Genomic DNA, 26,312 nt, shown 5'->3' with positions numbered 1-26,312 from the left:
AGTATAATGCTAATTTATTAGATTAGATACGCACAAGAAAAATCTTGCAGAGTGGAAAACGGTGGAAATTCTGGTTTTGCAAGTTCATAGGTGAAAATGTTCAATTTTGGACATACTTGCATGGACACAACTGAATTTATATACAGTTTGGGTCTTTAACCAGCAGAGAGGGCACAAATTTTCTCACTATTTAAAGATTTTTTTTTTCTGTTTTTAAAGATGCTGGGGTGGGAGTGGGGAGAAACAGTTTGTGTGTGTGTGTTTGTAAATGTGGTTGTTGCCATTACTGAAAGATTTAACTTCTTAGATATTTCTTATTTGGTAACTAAATCAAGTGTTTTTAGGAAACATTGTTGTTTGTGAATATATGGAGAAAATGTGTGCTCACCTCAAAAAGAGATCTCTACAGTCTTTAATTTAATGAAATGGGGAATTTGTTACTTTACTTAAATCTCTTCTACTAATTTTAAATTTATCTATGGAGAGTTTGTGGTTTGTCTCCTAATACTTCAAAAGCTACTTTGATATTCACACAGTTCAAGTAGGTACTCCAGCATGTTTTAGCTGAGAAGCATCTGGAAGAATGCACTGTATTTTTGATGGTGCACAGCAGCCTTCAAGCACTTAGAGCAAGACTAAAACACACTTTCTCTTTTGTTCTGGTTTTTAGGAAATGTTGAGCAATAGTTGTAAAGTTTGTTTACCATAATTACATTCCCACAGGCAGACTCTGATTTATTTCTTTTGGGGAAAGGAGTGGTTTCTATAGAATGTGATCTCTCCCCTTCGCTGCTGCTCAATAACCATCGTACCATATCAGGATTCCAACCTTATGCTTCCCTTCTACCTGCTTCCTCTGGCAGATCTCATTTCTTCCTGAGTTCCTGCAGTTGCTATGATTCAGGTGCAAGAGTTGATGCCTTATATTGGGACAAATGTTCACCATTTGTGCAATGGTGGTAAGTTGCCCCTATGCTAGACAGCAGCCCTTTTCACTTTGGCTGCTGAGGTTTGAGCCATGAATGAATAGTATTGAGTAGAAGGACTTTTAGCAGTCTTGGGACAGATTTCCTGAAAAGCTGTTACCTTGGAGAAATGTGGTACCTCTTTTTTGGTAATGCTTTTGCCGTTGCTTGTAAGTTTGCACTATGTCTACAGGTTGATATACTTGGGGATTGTCGTAGTTACAGCTGTTTGGTTTGGTGTAACAGCAGATGGAAGCTTCCTCTATTGTTCCTATGGGAATATGTCTGTTAGAAATATATCCAGTAACTCCTAAACATGTTATTCATTTCTGTGAAGGTCCTTGCTGTATATATGCAAAAGCCAGGAATTTTTTCATTTTAGTACATATACCGTAACTTCAGATCGCATTATGTCAAGAAAATAGTGTGATTGTAGCAAGTACCCAACCTAATTAGAACGGGAATGCATAGTGCTAGCTGATGCTTTACCATAGCAAGCATACCTCTAGAGGACTTACTGAAGATGCTAGCACATGTTAAAATGTGTGTGAAGGCATCTTTGCTGCTTTTGTAATTGAGACATGGGGATACATATTACAGTCACGCTACACTTCCGGTGTAGGCACACATTGTTGTCTTCCATAAATTACTTTGAGTAGAATTGTACTCACAAGTTTTGATAGCAGGTTAGTGGTCTCTTTGGCCCTTTTTTTCAGACATGAAATCTCTATACTACTATGCTTCATCAAAGGTTTTCAGATTCATTCTTTTTAATAGCAAGGCTTTGGTTGGATGTGACATGTTCTTTCTGAGGCTTGGAACCAGTAGTGTGGTAGAAGTGTTTATTCCAGAGGAGAGGCAGAGATTTCAGGGGGAGAGATTCTTGGTAAAAGTTACACAACTGCTACACTTGCCTAAGACAATGCTAAGGGGTTTGGGGTTTTTTGGTTGGTTTTTTTTTGTTTTGGTTTTGTTTTTTTGTTTGTTGGGTTTTTTTTTAATGCTGAGGTCCTTTTATAATATTTGCTAAGGTTGGAAAAACTGTTAAAATATTTACCTTCCACCGAAAAAGGTCTCTCAAAGTGGAAGGCAGTCTCTGTTTCAGAGTTGGAACTAACACAGGGTTTTGCAGAAGTCCCTTCTTTGAAAAGCAGTGTATCTTTCTGGAACCCGATTGCCATACTTTTTGATTTCTGTAAAAGTAATTCTTAGTGCAAGAATCACTAATGCAAAATCTGGCAGATTTGATCTAATGTATGTGATGTACAGGAGTGATTTTATAGTATAGACCTTTTGCCTTGTATCTGAGTGCTTTTCAGAGCTCTGTTTTTATAATTCTATCCTTTTGGTCTATTTGGATCTTAGATCAAGTGGATTATGTGATCTTCTCATCATGATAGAGAGGTGCGGAGTTTGAAAAAATTGGTTTCATCCTTGTCCTCTGTGTGGAAGAACAATAATCCATCTCCTCTTTCTACTTTTTCCGTCAAGAAAGTCTCTCTCTATTGATAATTTTGCAAGTAATTTGTCCATATCTGTTAATGAAAGCAATAGTTGGTGATTTTGGCGATCAAGGTGCTTGGCACCAAAAGTTACATTCTAATACATCTATTACATTTAATAGCTTCAGAACAAATAAATAAGCCCAAGGAACATGACATGTCTCAGATCTTCAGTTCCCATTGCCACCCTCACAATGGCCTCTATACCCTTATCAGATACAAGTCATCAATCAATACTAGATCATATCTTCTCTTTTGAAAGGATGTGTAGTGTTACAGATAGATCCAGCAATTATTTATCAAGACTCAAATTATCTGAGTTGGAAAAAAAGTGATTTGGAAGGCCTAGTACAGAAAATATATTTTTCCATTATATTTTATATAATATTCTGAACCTATTTTGTTCACTTAACTGGCAATGTGCTTTGTTCACATTCTGAAGTTGATTACTCCAAGAAAGTACAGGAAATCCTGTTGAGTTTTTGAAAATTCTGTCCCAGGAATTTCTGTTCTTCTCAGGAATCTTTTTTCCCTTGGGTCGGGGGGGGGGGAATGTTGGAAGAAATTTTATTTTGGTGACCTCAGTTCATTGCTTTACTTGTGCTTTGCCACCGTTCAGATACAAGTGGGTTATTTTTGTGCATAGTCAAGTAGTTCAAAGCTAGTCAGTCGCTTTCACTCTAAACCTTTCCTTGAACATTACATTAAGCTCTTCTTGCTCTTCAAGATTTAGACCTGCTACTGAATTAATTTGCAGGTTCAAGGTTTATACCTCAAGATCTTTCATGCTTTTCTAAAAACCCAAAATACCGTGAATCAAAAATATTTAAGATATTAATGTTGAAAGGAGCTCTGAATCCCCTAGGAAGGGGAAGGGGGAAGATAACCTTGAAAATTACTTGAAAAAACAGGAAGTAACCTGTCTTTTCAAATTGCTTTAGTGTTTTGTTTTATTCAGATTTGCAAAATTTTAATTCAGGCTCTTCTGTGCATAGTACTGTGTTCAGTGTTAGATTCTAGGCTATTTCAAAGGCACTTTTATATAATGCGGTTGTCTTGACAGATTACGGAGTTCTACTTTTACTTGTAAAAGGCACTGTTCTGTGGAGTTTGTGGGAAGAGTAATGAAATCATTAATCACTAACCATTTCATTGGGAGGCTAATATTTTTTCTAAAACTTAAAAGCACCAGAAGCGTTTTTTAAATGAGACAAACCTATCTGTACCTCTGGGTTTTTTCCCCTACATATTTTTCTTATGAGGATCTATTTTACCCAATTCTTTGGAATCTTACTGTGGATTCTTTGAATTAGGAAGAAGTGAAGCTGTAATAACTTTATTTTCAATAATTGGATCAGTTAGGGGGCACTGGATGCCTGCTGTGGGCCCTTCTTTTTTTAGTTCATTCCAAGCCCATAGCAGCAGAGACACACATCCCAAGAGTGTGAATCTGCCGGAGCAAAACTCTCAAAACGACAGTTATAGGTAAGTAACCTTTTTCTCTTACCTTTTAAGTTCTTATCGAGCTCCCCTCCCTTTCTCCCCATTACCCATCTATCCCCAACAGATCCGCAAAGAGGAAACTAATAGAAGAACACTATTAAGAATGAATAATTTGTTTACATCTAATTTTATGTAGCCAATTATTGAAACAACAGAATGTGTTTATAACCAGTATATTAGCATTCATTTCCAAAAATATGTTATAGGGGTTTTATTTCCTTAAAAATGGAGTTACAAGTGTAGTCATCTCTATAGTAATCTTGCAGAAGATTACAGTCACTGATATCAGAAGATGAGACAAGACAGTGTAAAATATAATGATAGTGTGTTTATGTAGTAACACAATGTGAGAATTAGGTATCATGTATTTTTCTATATACAAGCATTCATTAGGTCTGCATTTTGTAGTGTGATGTAATGGATGAAACTTGCACCTTATATAGCTTTCCCAAGAAAAAGCAGATTTGCAACCTCCAGTTCCTATAGATCAGAGATTTTGTGTGTGTGTCTGTTCAGATGTGTTTTAAGAAAAGCAAGGGGAGGAAATTCCTATTCTATCTAGGGAAATTGTGATGAGGTGTTGCGATGTTTCCATCTGTCTAGGAAAAATTATGGTTTTGTATATTTTTTATAAAGAATGAAATACTGATTGAATGAAAAACACATTTTAAAACAGAAAGTAAAGGCTTTTTTTAATGGCGTTTACTGTATTTTGGTGCTGTTGTGTAATAGTTTGTGCTTTACGTCGGGTAGTGCAGAAACCTGCTCTTGTAGACAGGTGTGGAAATTAACTAAAATCTAGCAGTTTGGGAAAAAGTCTGTTTTGTTTTTTTTTTTCTGTAGTATAAACTAAGACTAGAAAATTAAATATAACTTGCATGTAGTAGATGCCCTTGATTGAACCTGTTTGATAGATAGGAGGATTTATAATATTACTTACCCAGTAATGATTTTATTTTGTTCTGGGACAGTCACTTCTCTACAATGGATTTAAATCTTGATAAAGAAATGGCATGTATAATTAATAAACCTTATTAAGAGTTTAGGCCCAGCATTTCTATAGTTCATGGTCACTAAGTTCACTCTCATATCAACCTAAGAAGACACAGACTTTTTTTCATTATCATGCAGTATAAATTTTACTGGATCTAGTTAATTGAAAGTATTTTTGAGTGCAAGGTATGATGTCAGAATAAAATCAACATCTGGAAGGGAGATTTCAAGGTCATTGCTTATTTCTAAAGTTTGCTGTTTATACAAATGTATTAAAAACTAATTGGATCTGTTAATCCGTGATACATAAAATAAGTAGTTTTCATGAAATCTACAGTTACTGTGTTGTGTTTTTCTTGTGAAATTAGGTGCTGCATTGCGTATTTCAAAGTAATTACACTTCAGGTTTTGCTGAAATATTTTAACAATTGAGTTTACAAAACTCTAATTCTTCACAAAGCAATCACATGCATAAAACTCAGTATTTGTGTCAGAAAAATCTGTTTCATAAATAAATAAAAATCATATTGTTTGTAAAAACAGTATTAAATTCAGGGAGGTTAAGCTACAGGTTCTAAAGAAGTGTAGATGCTGGATTATACTTTTCTGTAGTTTAATTCTTGTTATTTTCTAGTGTAATATTTCTTTTCAAAGTTGTCAGTACTATAATTGACAGGGAATAATGAGTTACAAGACATCCTTAAGTAGAAAAATTCAGAATATCATATTTCACTCTCCAGTTATGCTGATTTTGTTATTGTTGTATTTAAGAAAACAAGCAAAACTTTACCAAAAATGAAGATTCTGAAGTCTGCTACACCTTAAGTCATGTTAGACTCCTGTAGTCTTTTTGTGTTTTGTCCTAAGTGAGTTTGGACCTCCCTTCTAGTGGGCTTTCCTTTTTGCACAGTGACCAGAAGTTTAATAAAGTCTTTTAATGGATTGCTAAAAATTAGCAGCTGTTTCTGTTCAGATTCTCAGAAATTCCTTCCTCTGAACTGCAGCAGCTGGAAGCCCTCTGGTCGCTATTTCGGAGACTTTGGAATGATGGTCTGTTCTATAAAGCTTTCTATGCCAGATTCACGGGTGTACTTTCTTAGTTTCTTCTGTAAGGGAGCAAGCAGTGAGAACAAAATTTTTCACCTGTGTTTGCTCACTTTCTCCTTCAAGGGGAGGAGCTGGTACTGTGGGAATCTCTTCTGATGGGGAGAGTTCTCTTTGGTTGTTCAATTCTTTGTCTATTGGGATATGGGTTGGGGGGGAGGTCAGGTGAGAGCAAACTCTCATGGTCAGTAATGCTGAATGTTTATGAAAAAATAGAAAGATAAGAATGGATATTTCCCCTTACTCCATTGATAGATCGTCACTCAGTACCATTAAAGTAATTTTAAACCTTCCTTGCACCCATATTAGATTGATTCATTTAGATTCTTGTTGTCTACAGAACACTGTTGTCTGGGGGGACAGGGCACTTGGACAACTTTGAAGAGATCTGTGAAAAGCAACTAAGAGAAGAAAACAGTTGTCTGTAAACATAGATATGTTATTTAGACATAGTTATGTGTTACCTGTTGAAAATTCTGAATCTTGACTGTTAGCTTAAATAAGATAAGCTTGTAATTGGCCTCTGGCTGACTTGTCTCTAACGTTGTTAAGAAATGGAAGGTTTGACAATAAGTAATAACAGCTTAGGACTGGTATATTTGGTTTAAATTTCTTCATTGCTGATTTAAATAATTCGAACAAGTGTTATTTCAAATGAGTGGAGGCATATCCCATTAATCTCTGAAGAGTGTTAGAGTTTTAAAATACAAAACTCTTAAGTGTTATACTTTAAAAAAAGATAGTTTGTACTGGAGTCATCAAAATGGTTCATCCAGAATTCAGCATTAGAGGATCAGTCGTCTTTGTGTTTCTGAAGAGGAGTACATTCACATTTAACCCTCTTGGATATGAAGTCTCTGATTGAATCCCTTACAAGGTGTAAATGGGGAAGTGATAATTCATCTGTTGTGTCTTCGACATCACTCAAGATCATTCAGAAATCTCTGGATTTTAGAGTCTACCAAACAGTAGTAATAGAGTGGAGTGTTACATTCTGCTAAAAAGAAGCTTAGCATGGTTATTATTTAGACTTTTTACCTTGTCACAAGTATTTACAAAAGGCCCATTTCAGTATGCTAGGACAAGCAGTTCTAGAAGTTTTTAGTCTATCATCCTATTTACTCATTTGTTGAAGGAGTTTAATCTGGGACTTAAGGTAATCATCCGGTTTGCAAGAAAGCAGTAACATCGGAGACTTCAGTAATAATGGTGTTCTGGCTGCTGCTTTCGAAAGATTTCAGGTTAAATGGAAGAATGGAGATACTCCTTTAATTCAACTCCCCTCATCCAGCAACTGCCCCTAACTCTTGCTCAGCTTCCAAGCATATCTGTTTTCAGGATGGTTATTCTTCAAATCATGATTGACTCGCAGTTTCAGCATAAGGGTATTTGAAAGTATCTGTGGTTATTCCAGTGCATTGTTTTTTTGCACAAAGGTTCCACAGTAACTATTTAATTTATAAATCTGAAAGTACTCGTCATTTTGACACACAGATATTTCCAAAGATGAAGGCCACAAGCTGTCTCCAGGAATACTGTTCATAAGAGGACAGGTGAGAGATAACCACTTCGAAATCCAGCTAATCTTTTTTCCATTTCAAACTTGTGGTTCCTGTAATGTTTTGTTTCTTGCACCACGGTGACACATTTAGTTTGAGAGAACATCTCTACCATTTTATAGAATAAGGTAGCTTACGGTCTTGCTTTGAGTGCCAAGGTACTGCCTTTTGATGAGGATGCTCCAACGTAAAGAGAACATCCATGCAGATTTGCCAGGTGAAAAGGATGTATACGTAAGAGAATAACTGGGATCAGACTGTGCTCTCAATGTCATAAATTTGTTCAAGGAATTGAACAAAAGGTAGATATATTTTGGACGTATCTGCATTCTTGGGGTGGGGGGAGGAGTTAATAATGCTTCTAAAAAGAAAAGACTCTGAAAACAACAAACTTGGATACCTGATCTCTAATACAGTCAGAAAGCTATTCTGTAGCTTCCTACATACTCCTTCTATTATGAAAACTGTTACAAAGAGTGTAGCAAAAAGATCCTGATCACACTTTATTGGTCTCGAGCTTGTGAGCCTTGAGCGCCTTGTAAGTTCAGAACTGTGGCAACAATCTAGATCTGCAGGATCTGAAAGAAAAACATTAGTCTGATATTTTGGCAAAATCCTAGATCCTGATAATAAGAAGAGATTCTATTATCTATGGAATTAATTGGATGAAGCTTGGATACTGATGCCTTGAAGGATACGAAGTATATTTGAATGGATATTGAAAAGTTCCTAAGTTCATTTGTTCGTCAAAACCCTAAGGGATCTTGGGACTCATGCCTTAACGAAGTTGATGTATGCAAACTTGCATATATTTGATTGTAAAGGAGAAGATGCGAAGACATTTGTTTTCGAGGGTAACTACTCTCTCCTCACATCTCTGATTGTCTATTGAGTATCCTCATGTAGTTGAAACTGAGTTCAAGATTTTATAAAGCCCTTGAAGCCCAATGGTGTATTTCAGCTTTCAGATTTCGGCAGCTATCATGGCAACTTAAAAAGTTTTTGTGCTCATTCAGTGGAGTTTATTCATTATGTTCGATGAAGATAGTGGTACTATGTACTCAATCCTACCTTTTATGCCCTAGTTCAACCTGATACTTTCATATACGTGGGCCAGCTTTTTTGTCCTAGATCCCGAAATCTCATAGAGGCAAAACAGTAATGGTCAAGTCTAGTTCTGAGGATCGCCATCAGGAGGCACTGGAAATATGAAGAAATCTGTGAGTAATCTGTAACTCTGTCTGCAATCACCTTGCCATTTAGGAAGAGAAAACTTTGAAGGTGTCCCTTTCTTCTCAGATAAGATGTCAACAGGTTGTGGTTATAATAACTTACTAAAACATCAGTATTCAGTTGTCAAGAGAAATGAAGAAGGTGCATCAGAAGAACTCTGTAATTGGAGGGAATATGTATGCCAAGTTGTGATGTGATCATCTACTTAACATGTTCTCAACTTACAATTTGACATTTCGGATGATGAAGAGCAGCAGCATTTTGAGCCTGGTCAGTTACAGAAGTTCAAGCAAGAAAATTGGTCCTACTTGAATTATTTTGGTTGTTTAATCTTGGAGCCTTCAGCATGAGGGCTCTGAAAGGTGAGTTTTGGTTGATCCAGCTACAGCTGTTTAACGCATCACAGCTCCTGGCCATCTGCCTTGCTCCTACAGTAGGGGTAGCAGAGGGAAACATTTGCTTGGCTCTTAACTGACTTGTTCAGCCTGGTAGGTTAATGCAAACTGTCTTCATTAGTGCCTTAAGGTGATGCCTTGGACAGTGAAATACACTTGTGGAAATGTGAGTGTGTGTTCCCTTCTGCTATAGGTGATAACCTCAGTTAAAGGAATGGGACAGATAACTGATAACAGTAATGTCTTAAAGGCTACTGTTAGATCCACCATCAGACCTTTACAGGACTTTTTTAGCATGGCTGACATTTCTGGGATAAAAAGAAAAAGCTGACTGACTTTTTCCTAAGAACAAGAGTTTCAATTTATGTTTCAAAATTTAAAGAGTTCTGATTGAGAAATAAGGTAACATGGTGTGTAGACATATGTGTATTAATGTATTTCTTTCTTTTTTTTTTTTTAAAAAAATCAAATTTGAAACCTTTAAGTCTGGAAGCTTCTGCTTTATGACCATTCCTAAGACCTACCATGAGGCTCAGTGAGATCAAAGCCCTCTCAGTCACAGGGAGAAATTTTTTTTTTTTGTCACTGCATGAAGACTTTGAAAGAATATATTTGGTTTTATCAGTAGTGCAGGGAAATTAATCTATGTAAGTTCTTATGAATCCAGCAGTTGCTGTAGTACAGAAAAAGCAAAAATCTGCATGCTAAAAAGCTGCACCTTTGATTTAGAAAATTTATTTTGCTTCACTTGTCTATCATAAAGTTAGCAGGTGTTTCTACAGGCTTTTGTTGAACTTTGAAAAGTTCCTTATTTGCAGTTGACCAGTTTCTGCATGGATTTTATTGTAACTATCTTTATTGTCTTCCAGCCAGTAAATGTTGTACATAATTTTGTAGTTTTAGGAAGTTAGAGATGTACAAATAGATTTGACAATGAAAATGATGGGGGAAAAAAGCCTCTTCATATCACTGGAATTGACCATGTTACTACTTATTATTGTGTTCTAATGTTGATTTTGGAGGTGAGCCTTCAAAGTTTTAATTCTTCTCGTAAGAATCTTCTACAAATATAGAAGGAATTAAAGTCATATGGTATAATTCTGGTTTACAATTTGAGAGGGTGGTGGGTTTTTTTCCTTGGAGTTTATTTCCCTGTTCTTTGATTGCATGCTCCTTACCGTTCATTCTCCTGCTCATGGAGAGGGCTCAGAGGGCTCAGAGGGCTGGCTCATTGCATCTGGTGATAAGGCACCACAATTCTAGGCTCGAAATAGGTTATTTTTCTTATATTGCATTTGTGATCTAGACATTGATCTACAACAGAATTTCCAACCTATGTTTCATCATTCCTTAGACTTGAAGTCATATTCCCTGATTACAGAGAAAGTCATTGGTTTTTTTTTGACAAATTAGACTATGATAGTTGAGAAATGAGAATATAAAACTTAGTGCAGGTAGGGCTTTTGGTCTTCATGGCAGAAATTAATTTTAGTTTAGAGTACCACGTTGATAATATAAATAGGTTGTAGTTTAAATGAATAGATTTTTCTGGATACTTAGATGTGCTGCTTGTTTCTGTGAATTCTACCACATTACAGGGTGTGTGGTTTTCTCACTTTATTTTTCTATATTCTACTCTGAATGATTTTTTTAGTATAAACTGAAAGGTTTATCGCAGAGTCAAGCTCTTGACAGTACGTAAAATTATCACTGAACTTTTTGTTTCATCCATGCAAGGCATTATGATTGCAAAGGGAAAATACTCAAGCTTTTAAGTACATAGTGGCCCCCTCACCTAATATGTATGTGTGATGGTATAGACTCCAACTCTCAGTATACTGCTTTGCTTCAAAGAGAAGCATTGAGTGTTGGAGTTATTTCAACGATTTTTGTTCATTGTTTGTGTGTTCCCTGGCTAAAATATGTGTGAAGTCCAACTGATGCAGTGAACCAAGTAGGGAGAACTTCTGTCTTAATCGTTGCAGATCCTTGCTTAGTTCATATATAATGAAGCAGGCTGAATCTGCAGAAGAGAATCTTTTATAGTAGTATTCCTCAAAAAGTAGTTGTGGAAGTGCACCCTAACTTTGTCTTTGCAGACTTTTGCTTTAAGCATAATTGATTAGTTTGAGGGTTTTTTCAATTTTTTTTTTTTGGTTGGTCTTTATGTACTGCATCTGCTTTATTAGATGGTTCTCTTGGGAATTATACAGGAACTTTGATTTCATGTTTTGAGGGTGGGTTTTTTTAATGATAATTGGCATCTGTGGTAGACTGAAAATGAATGATAGTCTAAATACATTAAAAAGTATTAGAAAGTGAAGTTCTATTCTTGCTTTTAAATTCAATGGATTTTGTTGTGTGTGGACATACATGCTAAGGAGTATTGGTGGGAGTGGAGGGGAATGGACAGTCTTGCTTGAACACTTACCAGCCTATGTATGTAATTTGGCATTTTTCTCTTTTACCTTGCAGATAAACCTCTGAAGAAGCGAAAACAAGAAAACAAACCACAGGAGGCTGGAGGTGCTACAGGAGGAAGTAGAGCAGCTTCTCAGGAGACGGGTTCTGCAGGAAATGGGTCGAGGCCAGCGTTGATGGTTAGTATTGATCTGCAGCAAGCGAGTGGACTCTCAGGCAACAGTAACTCAGGATTTGGACACTATCAAAAAACCTGAAGAAATTAAGCAGTATAACGACGGGTTTGTGTGCATTCCCCAAGAAGACACTGTTGGAGTTCTTAAATTTAAACCTGAAAACCATCCCGAGATTTTTAGGAAAAAGTCAGACTTTGAGGGTCAAAAGATGGATATCCAGCAAAATGAAAACAGACAAATGGAATTCCAGCAAAATGAGAGCAGACGGTTGGAAAGTAAACACAATGAGAACAAACAGTTAGAAGCTAAACATGAAAGCAAGTATGAAAGCAGGAGAACAAACAGGTAGAAGCTAAACATGAAAGCAAGCATGAAAGCAGACAAATGGAAGTGAAACACAATGAGAACAGACAGACAGAATCAAAACAAAACCAGAGCAGGCAACTGGAGATGAAACAAAATGAGGGAAAACAGAATAATGGCAAACAGGAAATAAGGCAGAGGCCCGAAACGCCAAAACAGAAGAGTGAAGGCAGGCCCGAAACGCCAAAACAGAAGAGTGAAGGCAGGCCCGAAACGCCAAAACATAGACATGATAATAGGAGGGACTCCAGTAAACCATTGTCAGATAAGAGAATTGAAATATCTAGGCATAAACTAGATGTGAAATCTGATCCTTCAAGGGTAAAACCTGAAAGTAGATCCGATCCAACAAAGCAAAGGCCTGATGGGCGTTCAGTTTCTGATACACCAAGGCGTGACCATGATAGCCTTAAACAAAGATCTGAGGACAGGGAGGAGTCAGAGAGATACAGAGGAGATCCATCCAAGATTAGAAGGCCTGAATATTTGAGATCCTCAAACAAAAATGAACATGATTCTAAGCATGATATTAAATCTGATGGTTCAAAAATTGAGAAATTTGAAAGGAAATATAGACATGAGTCTGGTGAATCAAGGGAAAGGTTTTCTTCTGGGGATCAGAAATCAAGACCTGACAGCCCTCGCATTAAACCAGAAGGTAAAGGAGATTCTAGTAAATCAAGACCTGATAAACCTGGTTTTAAATCACCCAACAGCAAGGATGAACGAAGGACAGATGGTAATAAGAGTAAAGTAGATAGTAATAAAGCACATGCTGACAATAAAGCAGAGTTTCCCAGTTATTTGTTGGGGGCAAGATCTGGCGCATTGAAACATTTTGTCATTCCAAAAATCAAGCGTGATAAAGATGGCAGTGTTACTCAGGAGTCAAGGAAAACTGAATTTAGAGGTGAACAGAAGGACAAAGTAGAGAAGATTGGGCTAGTTGAAGATTTAAATAAAGGAGCTAAGCCTGTAGTTGTCCTTCAAAAGCTTTCTTTGGATGATGTGCAGAAATTTATTAAGGATAGAGAAGATAAATCAAGGGGCTCTTGTTTTAAACCTAACAAGAACAAGTCATCCAAATCTAATAAAGGTAAGTTTGTTTTTTTTTTTTTTAATATTACATCTTTTTACACTCCTGCTCTTTTAGGTTTGCTACTTCTGTGGTTAGAAATTAAATGCAAACATTTGGTAGTTTTTATGCTTGCTTATATGGTGATTTTGGGGAACAAAGTGAAACTTGTTTATGGGCTTGTCATTATTGGAAATCTTGCTACAGTGTCCCTGAGATGATCTGTGTACTCCAATGCAAGTACCTAATGTAGGAACACTTAAATGGTCTCAAGATGTACTTCAGCTACATTAGTTTAACCTGGTAATTTATCCAGTGAAATGTAACTGCTCTATGTATGATTTAAACTGTAAGTGTGTCTGTATAAGGGACTGGTACTACTGTAACTAAATCGGTGTAGCTGGAGTGGTGGGAAATACTATGTATAAAAGCCCCAAGATTCTTTTATATTTTTTATTAGAACTGAAATGTGGTTTTCCAACGTATGTTTTGACATGATGCAATAAGAACACAGTTACAAAGTCACATCTGCCTCTTTTACACTACAAAAACAACTGTGTTGGGGAGTCTCCACACTTGAGGCTGAGTGACAATAAGCTTACAAAAACGTTCTGTCTTTAGGGGAATTCAGACATTGTCTCTAGGGTCCATTGTATGCAGAACAAGGAAAGAAACTGGTAAACAATTGGCTGGCATTTTTGAATTAGTAATATGGACAGGAAATAATTCAAAGTAGTTTGTAGGTTTGGTATTTGGTTGATTGTCTCTTCTGCAGATTTAACACTTTTAGATTGCTTTTTTTCTTGGTGCTCTAATTTTGGCTTCTTTGGTTTAGACTGTAATAGATCATTTCACATTGTGAAATTTGTGTTACTAACTGGTCAGGTTTCCTTTGTTTTTTTTAATGTGTAGCATTTAAAGCATTTAAATTTCTGACATAGGTGTGTTTATAGAGTTGTCTCAAAATGGACAAATCAAGTGGCAGAGGAGAGAATTTCAGCTGTATGTAGGGTGATTTATGAATGCAGTTCCAGGTATATCATGAATTTGGGATTAAAATGTTTTCTTACATAGTTGATCTGACAAGAAATTATGTAGGAGTCATCTCTGTGAATGTGTAACTATGTTTATGTGCATGTGTACAGAGGTGTTCTCTATATAATGAATTTATTGTGCAACGTCTGTTCTCTATCTACTAACCTGTTTGTATTAGCTCTTAAAGACGTAATAATTCAGGCTCTGTATTACTTATTTGTAAAATATTAGCCTCCTTGTTAAATATTGTCTCTTTATCCTGGAAATATGAACATTTCCCCTGTCCCTTTTTGAGGCTCAGAACAGGCAAAGTTTCCATTTCTAATAATAAGTATCTAGAATTAGACATAAAATTATGATGTCGTTGTCATCAGTTTAGTCTAAAGATTTCAGAGGAAACCTTTATGTTCTTGATAGGGAATACTGAAAACTTTTGATGGAACTCGGTTCTAGTCTCAGAAGGGTAGATTTTGAATGTGCAGAAAATCAGTAATTGTTTGAGCCCTCAGAGCCATATATGGTGCATGTATTCTTTCTAAAATGTTTCTGAAGTACTTTTTTGTAGTCTATTTTATGTGGTTATTTATATAGAATGTTTTAGTATTGTGTAAAGGTTTTAATAACTCCTGATTGGCATGACTCTAGTAGCTGTGTCACATGAGCAACGCATTAATTTTAAATTCAGGTGTATAACTTTTCTGCAATGTTTTTGTGTATTTTTTGTTTTCTGAACTCATGTATTTCTTTCATACTCGCAAATAACTTGGGACTTACTTTCCAGGGAAAGAAGGTGTTTGAATCTGATGTCAGTCTTTTTGCTGTTGTATTCAGAATAAGATTCTTACAATGATACTAGAATTGTATTTCATAGAAAGAATATTGTTGTAACTATGTGTCTTTTACAAATCAACTTTGGAGTGTTCAGCCAGGCAGTTTTTAGACAAAGTGTCTTTGACCTTCAAATTTTTCATGCGTATTTTTAGTTTTACATATTTTTTGTGCCCAGCTTCCTGGTAACTTACTTCCTAGGATATGTTATGCTAAATAACTAGGTGAACTCCAGTGTTTGAAAAGTTTCGTGATTTATAAAGGTTTCTCTTCATAAGCCAAAGTCTATTTGTCAACAACTGACTGATACAGAAAATATTCATGCCATTGCCACAATGTCCTCACTCCAATTGAGGGAAATAGTGTTCACTGTTTACTCTGTGCCATTTTTAGTTGTAAGTATTTTAATATACTAGGAAATCTAATTTTCATAAATAGTCTTTATTTCGTTCATCCTATGTTTCTTAGTAGATTGTAGCAAATCTTTTCTAGTGTTGCCTTATAGGATCATTATTCCACTTCTTACATCTCTCTTACTCCATGTAGCTTAGTGTATTTTGCTTTATCTTTCGTTATTTTACTTCCTCGTATTTCTTGTCCTTTGTTTTTTGCTTTCTCATCCATCCGTCTCCCAAGAAAGTGTCTTCTCCTGGCTTTGTCATGTACAACATCATTGTTGTGATTTATCTGAAATCCAGTTTAAAATAGGATTAGTTCAGCTAGTTCAAAACACCATTTGGATAGTCATTCAGTCTTAAGGGACTAATGCCCATTCATTGTAAAACTCAGTAAAATTGACTTGTTTTGAGCTAAAATTAATGCTTTTCAAACTGAAAGTCTGTACAACTTTTTACATTGGTTCAGTAAATTTTAAAACGGTGTCTTTATTGCGCATTTGGATAAGCCTTGCATTCTACTGCAAAAAGACAAAGTAACATGTTAATCAAATTTTATAGACAGGTTTGAAATTTTGTTGTTATATGAATGGGAGGGGTAGCTGTCATACGCAACTGTTAATATTGAATCATCCCACCAGTCTCTTTTGGCATTTACAAGGAAGAAGCAACTTTTTTCTCTCTGCCCTGTTCTTTGAGCATTTTTCTGAAAGATTAACTCTAGCTTAGAGAAAGGTTATGGAAATTTTTTCTGTGGTATTTTTGTTAAGGGATCTTATGGTCAAAATGTTAGCGTGTTTTGTCCAGATTGGAATGAATTGTAACCCATTTTCTTCTGGTTTTAACATCTGTAAATGCCTTTTATCCTGATTCTAATGCAAGTGTATTTTGTTGGAGGATCCATGAGACTTTTCCCTTCGAGTTTGTGGCTGCCATGAGGAGGTCATGTTTGCTGTCCTTTCTTTTCAGCGCTTCAGTGAATACCTTCTCTGCTGCTGCTTAGAGCTATACTGATCAGCTATGTTGGGATGGGAATTGTTAACAGTTTCAAAGTTACTGCATTCTGAACAAGACAAATTTTCCGTTGTTGAAGTATGAAACAGATCTGAGTAATGAGAGAAACTGTAACTGTCTGTGCAAGGAGATGTCTGAGTTGGTTTATAATATGTTTGAAAGATCGCTTTTCCAAAATAAGCACCATATACGTAATGCAAGTTTGAGTTCTAGCACAAATGAGTGCGTGTTTTTTAAGACTTATGCAGAAACACTTTTTGGCTCTTCCAGTATCACCTAAAGAGTTAGTTGTTTAAAAAGAATAAAATCTGATCTGAATGCTACTCCTTCATTGTGTAGATTGTTACAAGATTTCATTATCTGTACATCACATAAGTTTAAACATGCATTTTTGTTGCTCACTACAAGTCTTCCTAAATATACTTACTGTGTTCTTTGCTGCTGTGATCTGAAATTTGAGTGAAGATTTGCCGTTTCTTCAAAAGTTCTCTCCATACATATTCTTGAAGGATCAACTATAAAATTTGCTGCTTAATCATCTCCATGTCGTAGAGTTAAAACAACGCTTCTAGATTTTTCTGTGTTCCATGCTTGTGTAGTTTTGTTTGTAGGTTGTTTTTGTTTGTTTTTTTATAATTCCAAGTGACTTTTTCAGAGGCTATAGTAACTATAATTTGGCATTGTGTGTCATGATGGTCCATCTTTGAGTTCTAGCACTGCTGGAGATAGTCTCACTTATGAAGCAGAATAATCAATTATGTACTCATCTTCTAAGTAGGATTGACAATAAAGGGAGTATCCCAGGATGAAAAACTGTATCCAGCTTGTGTTGGCTCGGTGAGCCAACTAGTGATGCCCCTCACAGACTTCTATTTAGCACAGCAGAGCTACTCATTAATACTTTCTGGTACAGCTGAAAACTGTGGACAAAGAGGGAGTATCAAATTTAAACATTGTTTAAATCCTTCATGTATAGGACTTCAATAAGGACAAAATTGGCAAGCCTTTGAGAAGAATAGCTTATGGATGTTAACATATCAAGCAAATTTGAGAGTTCACTCAAATTTATTTCCAAAATAACAATCGCTTGATGCTGAAACAGGCACACTGTTTTACTCACTGAAATCAGTGGGGCAAGCAGCTGTGCTGCAAGGAAATAACTGGAGTAAATCTGTATTTCCTTTGGAAAGGATAAGGCTGCAATTCAGCTAGTTTACTACAGATTGTGCTTTTATAAAGATAACCATTGTGAAAGTCCATAGTTCCACAAATCTGAAATTTGAAATCACTGTCTCGGGGTTCCTGGCAGCAAGTGCATTTGCATGTGGGAAGGCCAGAGTAATAACCCACTAAGCATCTTGTATGTGCATGCACTCCTAGGTGGATCAAGCATGTCGTAACTTCCTCTGAAGTACTACAGAAAATTATGCCATGTTTCAGAGAAAAAAAGGATGTATTTCATGGTTTACAGCAAGAAGTTTATAACGATTCTTCTCATCTGAAGTCTTTAAAGCTTCTCTTAAACTCTAAATTTAACTGGAATTTTAGAAAAAAACCCCACATCACTTTCATAAGAATTGTTTTCCTGGTTTTCCTCTTTTCTGAGATATTAGTGACTACCCCTTTTCAACTTAACTAGGCTAGAAGAGGAGCTGGCTTTCCCTCGTGGCATTAGAAGTAATCAAAGATAAGTTGGCTTTGCAGAGGATCCATTTTAATATACACTTTGTCCTGTTGGCCCTGATTTATTTTTTTTCCTCCTTTCTGGCTTGATCAGGTTCACAGTTTTGAAAAATATTCCAGGCATTGTTTAGTCAAAAGCCAAAACCAAAGTATATATAACCCGTTAAATCTAAGGAAGGTCTTATTTTTCTAGCATGCTTTGCACCAGAACAGATCGTTCCTACTTGCAGGCATTTTTTAGGTATGATGTGTCTGTGCTATGCCAGAAAGTATGTTGGGTTTTGTGTGGGCATTGTACATAATCTCTGGGGCCTTCATTTTTGGTGCTAGGTTTTCAGAAGTAGATGCTGGATAAACTGGTATTGGCAGACAGTAGGAATTCAGTCATTGCACACTTTCTCGTGTTCATCTGTGTCACCACTACAATAGGAGACATTTTCAGCAAAGTACTTTGTCTGGAGGCTGCTTTAGTTATTTCCTGCTTTAGTCTTTGCCACTAAGGTAAATATTCTGATTCTTGCTCCCATAGTTGTTCTTAAGTTTTCTGTGGGTAGTAAGAGTGAACTTTGGGTGCTGCACATCTAGTTCTTAGCAGCAACAATAAACTGACAAAACCCACTAATTTCATTGTACTTTGTTTCATCCAAAATACGATGCCTTGTCTGTTTGCAGATTTAGGGGTGCATTGTTTAATTGGTTCATTTTTGAAAAATTACTTTGACACATGTAAGTGATAGAAATTTATTACCTAATTTGTCAGAGCAATTTGTTGAAGTCTGAAACTGCCTTTGGTTCGTCGGCATGGATGCTTGATCAGGTTCCTCTTACTTCTGGGAATAGCTAAGGCTATTTTGCATAAATAATTTTTGCAACAATACATTGCAATATGTAAAATAGCAGGCCAGCAATTTGTCTGATGTCAATTACAATATGCAATGCAGACCTGTTCATGTTTCTGAGTATCTAAATACGGATGTTATTTCTTGGCTTATATGCGGGGATATGTGCTCAAAATCTTTCGTTTGAATTTTCTTCTAAACAAAGGGTAACCTTGGCAAAGTACAAAAAAAAGAGAAAGCTTCACATTTGCTTCTGGTAAATTAACTTTTCTGTTGCTCAACATTTTCAACTGTTTTAGGTGACTGGTTTTGTGTAAGAAAATTTAAACTGTTTACTTGAAATTTTGGAATTTATTTTTGCTCTATGGGAACATTACCAAAACCAGAAAAGGATGAGACCTTTTTATACTTCAAATTACTGAAATGTTGTTTGCATTGAATAAAGGTTCCTTAAATATACATACTGTTTAATTATCTTCTGAGCAGCTTTCCTGTAGTATTTTATAGTAAAATCTAAAATATCAGCAATCTTTTGTTGGTTTTGCTTATGTAATGGAGTAACTTTGAAGAACCAAAATAACAGTAGCTTCATGTGCTGTATTCAAGGATAAAGGCTGAGAATATTTCCATGATAGTGAGGAAAAAGCAGATTTTCTTAATGTGCCTATAGTCAGAGATCACATGTAAATCATGGCATCTGTTTTGTTTATGCTCTGCAAAGATCTTGGCTGTATTAGTTTGTTTATATATGAGTTTTGATTTTATTTAATTAAGGTCTTTTTTCCTAGGTGAGGCCCCATGGTTCAGTTTTTAAATTAATCAAAATACATGGCTGGGAAAATGCATCAATCATAAATTTCAGATTCTAAACATTAGTAGTAACATAAAATTACATGCTATGTTTTGCAGCTGTACAAAGCACCTTAACTTTTTAAATAAAATACATTGAGTTGGTTTAAATTTCAATACATATGTTCAAAAGCAATGACAGCAAAATCCAAAAGCAATCCCCTGACACAGATTCATAATAGTGAGCGATTTTGTGCAGCACTGCATTTATTTCAATTGCCAATCTTGCTCCATTTTACTCTGAGTACTGCTGTATTTTTTTGTGAAGTATCTTGCAAAACTAGACTGCTATAGCTGCCTTTTGTTGATTTTTATAAGGACAAAACTCCAGTGAATAGCAAATAAGGAATAAAGTAACTTGTGGCTGTAGTTGCCACAGCAATCAGATAGCTTGAGGAAATCATTGATACCGATGTAAATGTGAGTTTTCTTGGCATCCTCAGTGAGTGTGTGTTGGGTATATTCCCTGCTCTCTGCCTAGATCTTTCAGGGTGCTCCTTGGAAATCTTGTCCCTCCCTCAAAAAATGTTTCTTGCTTCTGCAAGTATTTTGTACTATTGTAAAATCCTTTTTGAATCTGTGCTGCTTAACCGTGGGCAATGATGACCTCTACTGTATCATGGAATTATTCTGTTGCTGTGTCCAGGTTCTTCTCTGACCCACCAACCTGGCTGGGTCCCATTTTTTCAAGGCCAGAGCTAAGGACTGGCATAGAAGCAGGCTTTTTTGTTTAGACCGAGGCTGAGCACCTTCCCTTTCTGCCAGTGTTGGGGCAGATGAGGAAAAACTATTCTGAAACATGTTCAAGCAGGTTCTGTGGAATGATATAGGATGTATTTCTTCCTAACACCACTTTTCGCTCTTGTGCCAAGTAAGTTGCGGCAGGGAATCCTGTGGGCGCAGTCCGTTGGGTCATGGTGAGGGCATCTTAGTCTCCCACCCTCTTTCTGGCATGTGTGTGTGTGTGAGCTGAACTCAGGTGTTATCGATGCCTTCATGGATGTAGTCAAAAGATGAGGGTAAGGGGCTCAATAGAAGGTTATAACCTGTTTATAGGATGCAGCTGTATATCCTTCCATAGACTTTAAGACAGAGAATTGGGGAGGAAAGAGAAAAGCCGCTGGAGAAAATGCTCTACTGAGATTATTTTCACCAGTCTTCATTTGATGGTGTGTTTTTCAGCTGGTGATATGGTATTGAGATAAAAATGGAACTTCTGTCTTACGAGCAGATGTACCTTCCTCATACCTTAAATTCCTTTTTGAGAAAAGGATTGCAATTTCCCTGTGTTTCCCCTTCTGTTCCTGAAACTCTGCAGAGCACAGAATTATTTGGAGGAATGTGAAGCTGGTGGGCAAAGGGACTCTGATCACCAAGGACTCAGTGCGCCATATAAAGAACATAGTGGAGCATTTTCAGGGAGAGCCTGGTGTAAAGGGTATCATTAAATTTGTGCACTGAGAGATAGTAAAAAATTTTCAGCTTTAACGAGTAAGTAGTCATGTGGCCCTCTGCACTCTAGTGCCTGAGTGCTGTGCTCTAACAGTACTTAACTATTTTAAAAGGGTATTTGCTTTCCAAACATCTTTGTAAAGCAGAGAACTGGTTTTGTCCCCTCTTTTTTCTCTTAGTTCTTTATCTAAAATATGAACCTCATCTGCATGAGTGGTTGTAGTAGAATTAAACTGTGAGTCTGTACTGTTGCGGTTACAAGGACATGGCTATCCAACAAGAAGGCGGCACTCTTGTGATGGAGTACGAATGTATTTGATTTGATTCATCACAGAGTTTGAAGGGGTTGTTTGAGCTAATTCAGAAAGAAACCGCTTCCCTTCCTGCAGGTATGTCCGACATAGGAGGTTTTATCAGTGTAGCTATAGTGGAGACCCAAAATTACTTGAGAAAGTTAGGCAGTAAACGGTTGATACGTAAGGGAGGAACATCCTCTATCGCATTCTCAGAGAGAACAGGTAAGGAAGGTGAGCTTGGCCTCTGTGGAATAACAGCAAGACTGGATATAGTAGTCATCAGCAAAATAAGAGTCCAGTAGCAGGTAATGTCTTCTGTGGCAAAAAAGGAGCAAGAGGAAGGCAAAACTGAGCTGCAATCTGTACGTTTTTAATCTTAGTGTAAAAATGGAGATGTGCGGCAATTCATTAGTAGAAAGTTCGAGAATGTGGGGACTGGTTACAGTTAAATTTCTAAATGCTGAGAAATGGAAAGTTAAGATTCATATCCTCAGCCAAACAAGTGGCACTGTTCCCTCTTAGAACCTTGTGTGTTCTTTTATATAATGTCTTGATAGTTAGAAAAAGATGCATTTTAAAATACAAGATGTATAGAGAGATTACAAATAAGAAATTGCATGAGCTGCATTTTTGCTTATTACTAACTATTAGCACACAGAAACGGAAAAGACAGTATTTATGGGAGGCTAATTGTGCAAAAGACTTCATTACCATAAGCCTCAGTTTTGAACAACTGCTTGAAGAAAAACTGTCCCTAAAGTTCATTTCATTTGCCACAATAGTTGCCTGGTAATAGGACCTGGTAATATAGATGTATGTGCAAACAGACCATTTTGATGTCACAAGTGTTTTAAAAGTAACCATACATGCAAACTTACATGGGCTGTTTCCACTGTTTTAAACATCTCTTACAGTTATGGAAGTAGCAATTCAGAGTTTAGGTCTCTCAATGTATTTGAATCTTGATGGCTTGTTAATTCATAGGATATTGCACCAAAATGTAAACCATACGTCTGTTTTCCATAATTTGGAAACCAAAGATGAATCATTACTGAGAAGATAACAGACTTTATTAGTGTTGGTTTTGATCTTATGGCAGGAACGACCTCTCTGATCCTGGAGAGCTGACCTAAGCATCAGCAAGCATCATCCACTTTTCTATAGCATCTTGTTTGTAGTTGTTATATCAAGCCAGGTGAAACTAATATGAACACACTGATCATTGTGTCAAAAAATAATTGCGCTGTCCATATTGAATGGACGCAGTAAAAGTCCATAATGATGTTACCCTATTTTTAATGTTCAACCTCTCTTAAAGATATTCATCTGCCTGGATCAGGGATGTCTATTTTACTTGCAAATTCAAGGCACAATGATTTTGGATCCTTCTGAAGGTTAGATATGTGTAAATACTAGTAAAGTTAAAGGCTGTTCGATAAACTTGAAACTACCCATCAAGTTATGAACAAAAAGTGATGCTGAATTTTGACTCGGATCTGTGCCTTTCCATTCTTCTTTTAAGCCATACATGAAGAAGGAAAATACAATGTCCACTAGATATTTGTAGAAATCTTTCTACTATACCTGGCAAAACCCTTTGAATACTTTCCCAGATTAATGTAGCATATGGGAGGAGGCTTACAGACTAACTCATTTTTAGCTAAGATTCTCTGGCTGATCTTTAACAGTATTATATTTTGTCAAGAACTGCTTGGTGAGAAAACAGGTGTCTTGATGGTCAGTGGATATTCAGTAAAAGCTGAAGATTCTTTCATACCATCTCTGAAACCTTTTGATAATGGCAATCAAACGAAACCAAGAACTTGTCCTTCCTCTAGCAAGCAACTAGTATGTAAGTCATGGACAGCATTGCATATGTTTGAGAAGCACTGAAGAAGAATTGGCTGTTCATATATGCAGTTCTTTGAGATTAATTGTTTTTTACATCTGTTCTGTGACTTGCCCTTCAGTTTCATTAATACAGTTTCTTAGCATGCTGTTCTTTACAGTGAGATGAAGATTTTGTTATGATGGTATTTTTCTGGCTGTTTTGTTTGTTTTAGTAGTTGCAGCAGCTTTAAGAATGTGTGTAAGTGAACACTGTTGCCTATAGCCCATTTCAGGCATATTGTGTACACTGATCACGCACATTGCAAAAAATTGAGTTATTCCATTGATAAGGACAGTTCTTCAGAAAGCTGATTGATTGGGGCATTCTTATTAACTTGTGGAGTAACTTTTTAGTAAAGTTACATTCTCCTTAGCTACTTAAAAAGCCAAGCAAACTGGAGGTGATTGTAACTGATTAAAGTGGAAGCACCGAAGTAGGTACTAGTTTTAGCAAACTTATCAAAGAAACTGAAAAAATCAAGGTGATCATGTATTTTTTGGTACATACTTTCAAAGGGGTTTGTTTGTATATTCCTTTAATTGTTTTTGAAAAGTATCCCATCAACTAAAAAGGAATTAGCATGGGTTTATAACCTAATGTTTGTTGCCATGTGACTGGATTCTTATGATGAACTGGATTCTCTTAAGTATTTCTTTGCTATCCTGAACAAACAAACAGTACCGTCATTATAAGATACAGACGTGTAAAAGAAGGAATTCAGTAAGATTGGGTTGCCCTGACTCAACATAAGTAATACAGTAATAAAAATATTAACAAGCTCTTGACTGGAGTCCCACAGTATATAATATCCCTGGATTTCTTCAGAAAGGATGGGGAGTCCTTTTCGATGTATGTCAGAATTGTTCATACATGTGCAGTCATGCTTAACACCTTTGTACTGCATGAGTAAAACTTTTTAGATTTCGTCATTTACAATCCTCAGCAGCTAAGGAAGCTGGGCATGCAGCAGACTTGCTCCAGGGAACATTGTGACAGAAACAAAAACTTTAAAGAAACCTTACAGAGAACTTCACAATAATTGTATTTGTTCTCTTCTCTGATGTTCCCTACTTGAATAAAGCAAACTTCACATATTCCCTACTAAAAGGAAAAAGTGTAAGCTTATACTATTATCTGAAATGTCTGTAACAGGAGAGAATGCAATTCAAGCATTATTTGAATTTAGCACTGGAGAACATAAAAACTTGGAACTTTTGAGAAGGAAATAAAGTTATTTTTCAAAATATTTAAAGTAGTTGCATTTTTTTATTTTTCATTGACATATAATTAATACTGTGGTAATTAATTTATTTTTAAAGATTGAGTTATGTTTTACCCCAGGAACAAAATCAGTAAGGAACACAAGAATAGATATTCCAGGGAGGTAGGAGACTAGAAGCCTGTGATTTTTGTTTGTTGTTTGGGGATTTAATGCAACTTTTGTTCCTTTACTTGTAGTGGACTTCTGCAATGTCTTTCTTCGGCCAGATTTATTGTAGGGTTTATGTTATGTGTGTAGTCCCGCTGATTATAACAAAATTACCAACAGTGCATAAAATTGAGAATATGTGTTAGAGAACCAGGATCTGAGGCCCTCTAGCGATGTCATCTGTGGAAATTGTCTTAAAGCTTGTGTATGTGAATTTTCCTGTAGTTTGGGGCTTGATGTAAGCTAAATCTCTTCAGGCACTGCACAGGCATTCAAAAAGACATGAAGTATTAGTGTGGGGACACCACCGCTCTGGTGCATGGCTAGGCAGCATCCAGATTAGACCTGGCTGTCAGCCAGTCAGCAGTTGGTACACACAGAAGAACTGATCTATCCTGGCTGGCATACTTCTGCTTGTCTTCAATCAAGTGCTCAACCCACGGAGAATAATCAGGTCACAGCAACACGGTCAACCACACTGAAAAGTTTTCTAGCATTTTTGAAAGCAGTATTGAGAATTCATGTATCTTTGACAGGTGGAGATTATCTAAGAGTGGCAACTTAACACAAATAAGTAAGAGTGACCACAGCATGGGGGAAGCACGGACAACTTTCTCTATCAGTTTTGCTTTATAGATATTTCCCTACTTCAGTTTGAAACCCCCAGTATTTTAAGTTAAATCTTTTTTTTAAATACGCTTAAATGAGATGACTTGTGGAATGTACTTGAGAATTACAGAAAAATAATTTTCTTATCATTAGTTTCATTGCTTGTCAGCAGTTTTTATGGGTGTAGATATATGTGAAATGAGTAATATCTGAGACCTGCAAATTTTGTTGCTGGCAACTATTTTCTCATATTAAGACTCTTCTAATTTCAGTTAAAGATGTTTAAAGAGTAAAAGAAAAAAAGATAAAAAAACTTGGATTAGAAGATAGGATGTTAGTGTAATGGAAATAAATTTTAGAAAGTTATGTTAGTGATATAGTGAATGCAATTTAAAAGTGAATTTTCATCCAGATGATGATTTTTTTGGAGGAGAGTGTGTGTGTGTAGCAATTGGCGGGTGATTTCGTCTCTAAATAATACAGTATGCCTCAGGAAGGAGAGAGACGCACTTATGACAAAGATGTTTATTCTGATGTTGGAAAAGGTTAATGGTTTAGTCCGATAATCTTCAAATCTGTGCAATAGGTTCTTTGACAAATAAAGATAAGACATCAAATAAACAAAACCCCAAGAAAAACTTCTAATTAATTTGGTTTCCTTATGTCCGTTGTAAAAATTTTGACTGCGAATCTCCTTCATTCC

General features: G+C 36.2%; 1 protein-coding gene across 1 annotated transcript in view; it reads left to right on the top strand.

The window, feature by feature from the left end:
- NIPBL (Nipped-B homolog (Drosophila)) overlaps nucleotides 1–26,312 on the top strand; it is a 101,508-nt gene that overhangs the window by 27,238 nt on the left and 47,958 nt on the right. Inside the window, 3 exon segments of the mRNA XM_009894678.1 lie at nucleotides 11,730–11,874; nucleotides 11,876–12,196; nucleotides 12,229–13,310. Coding sequence (XP_009892980.1) covers nucleotides 11,730–11,874; nucleotides 11,876–12,196; nucleotides 12,229–13,310 — 1,548 coding nt within the window.

Source organism: Charadrius vociferus, unplaced genomic scaffold, assembly GCF_000708025.1.
Source record: "Charadrius vociferus isolate BGI_N301 unplaced genomic scaffold, ASM70802v2 scaffold450, whole genome shotgun sequence".
NCBI classification, from domain to species: Eukaryota; Metazoa; Chordata; class Aves; order Charadriiformes; family Charadriidae; genus Charadrius; species Charadrius vociferus.
Note: the sequence above shows the minus strand (reverse complement) of the source record. Positions and strands in the feature narration are given on the sequence as shown.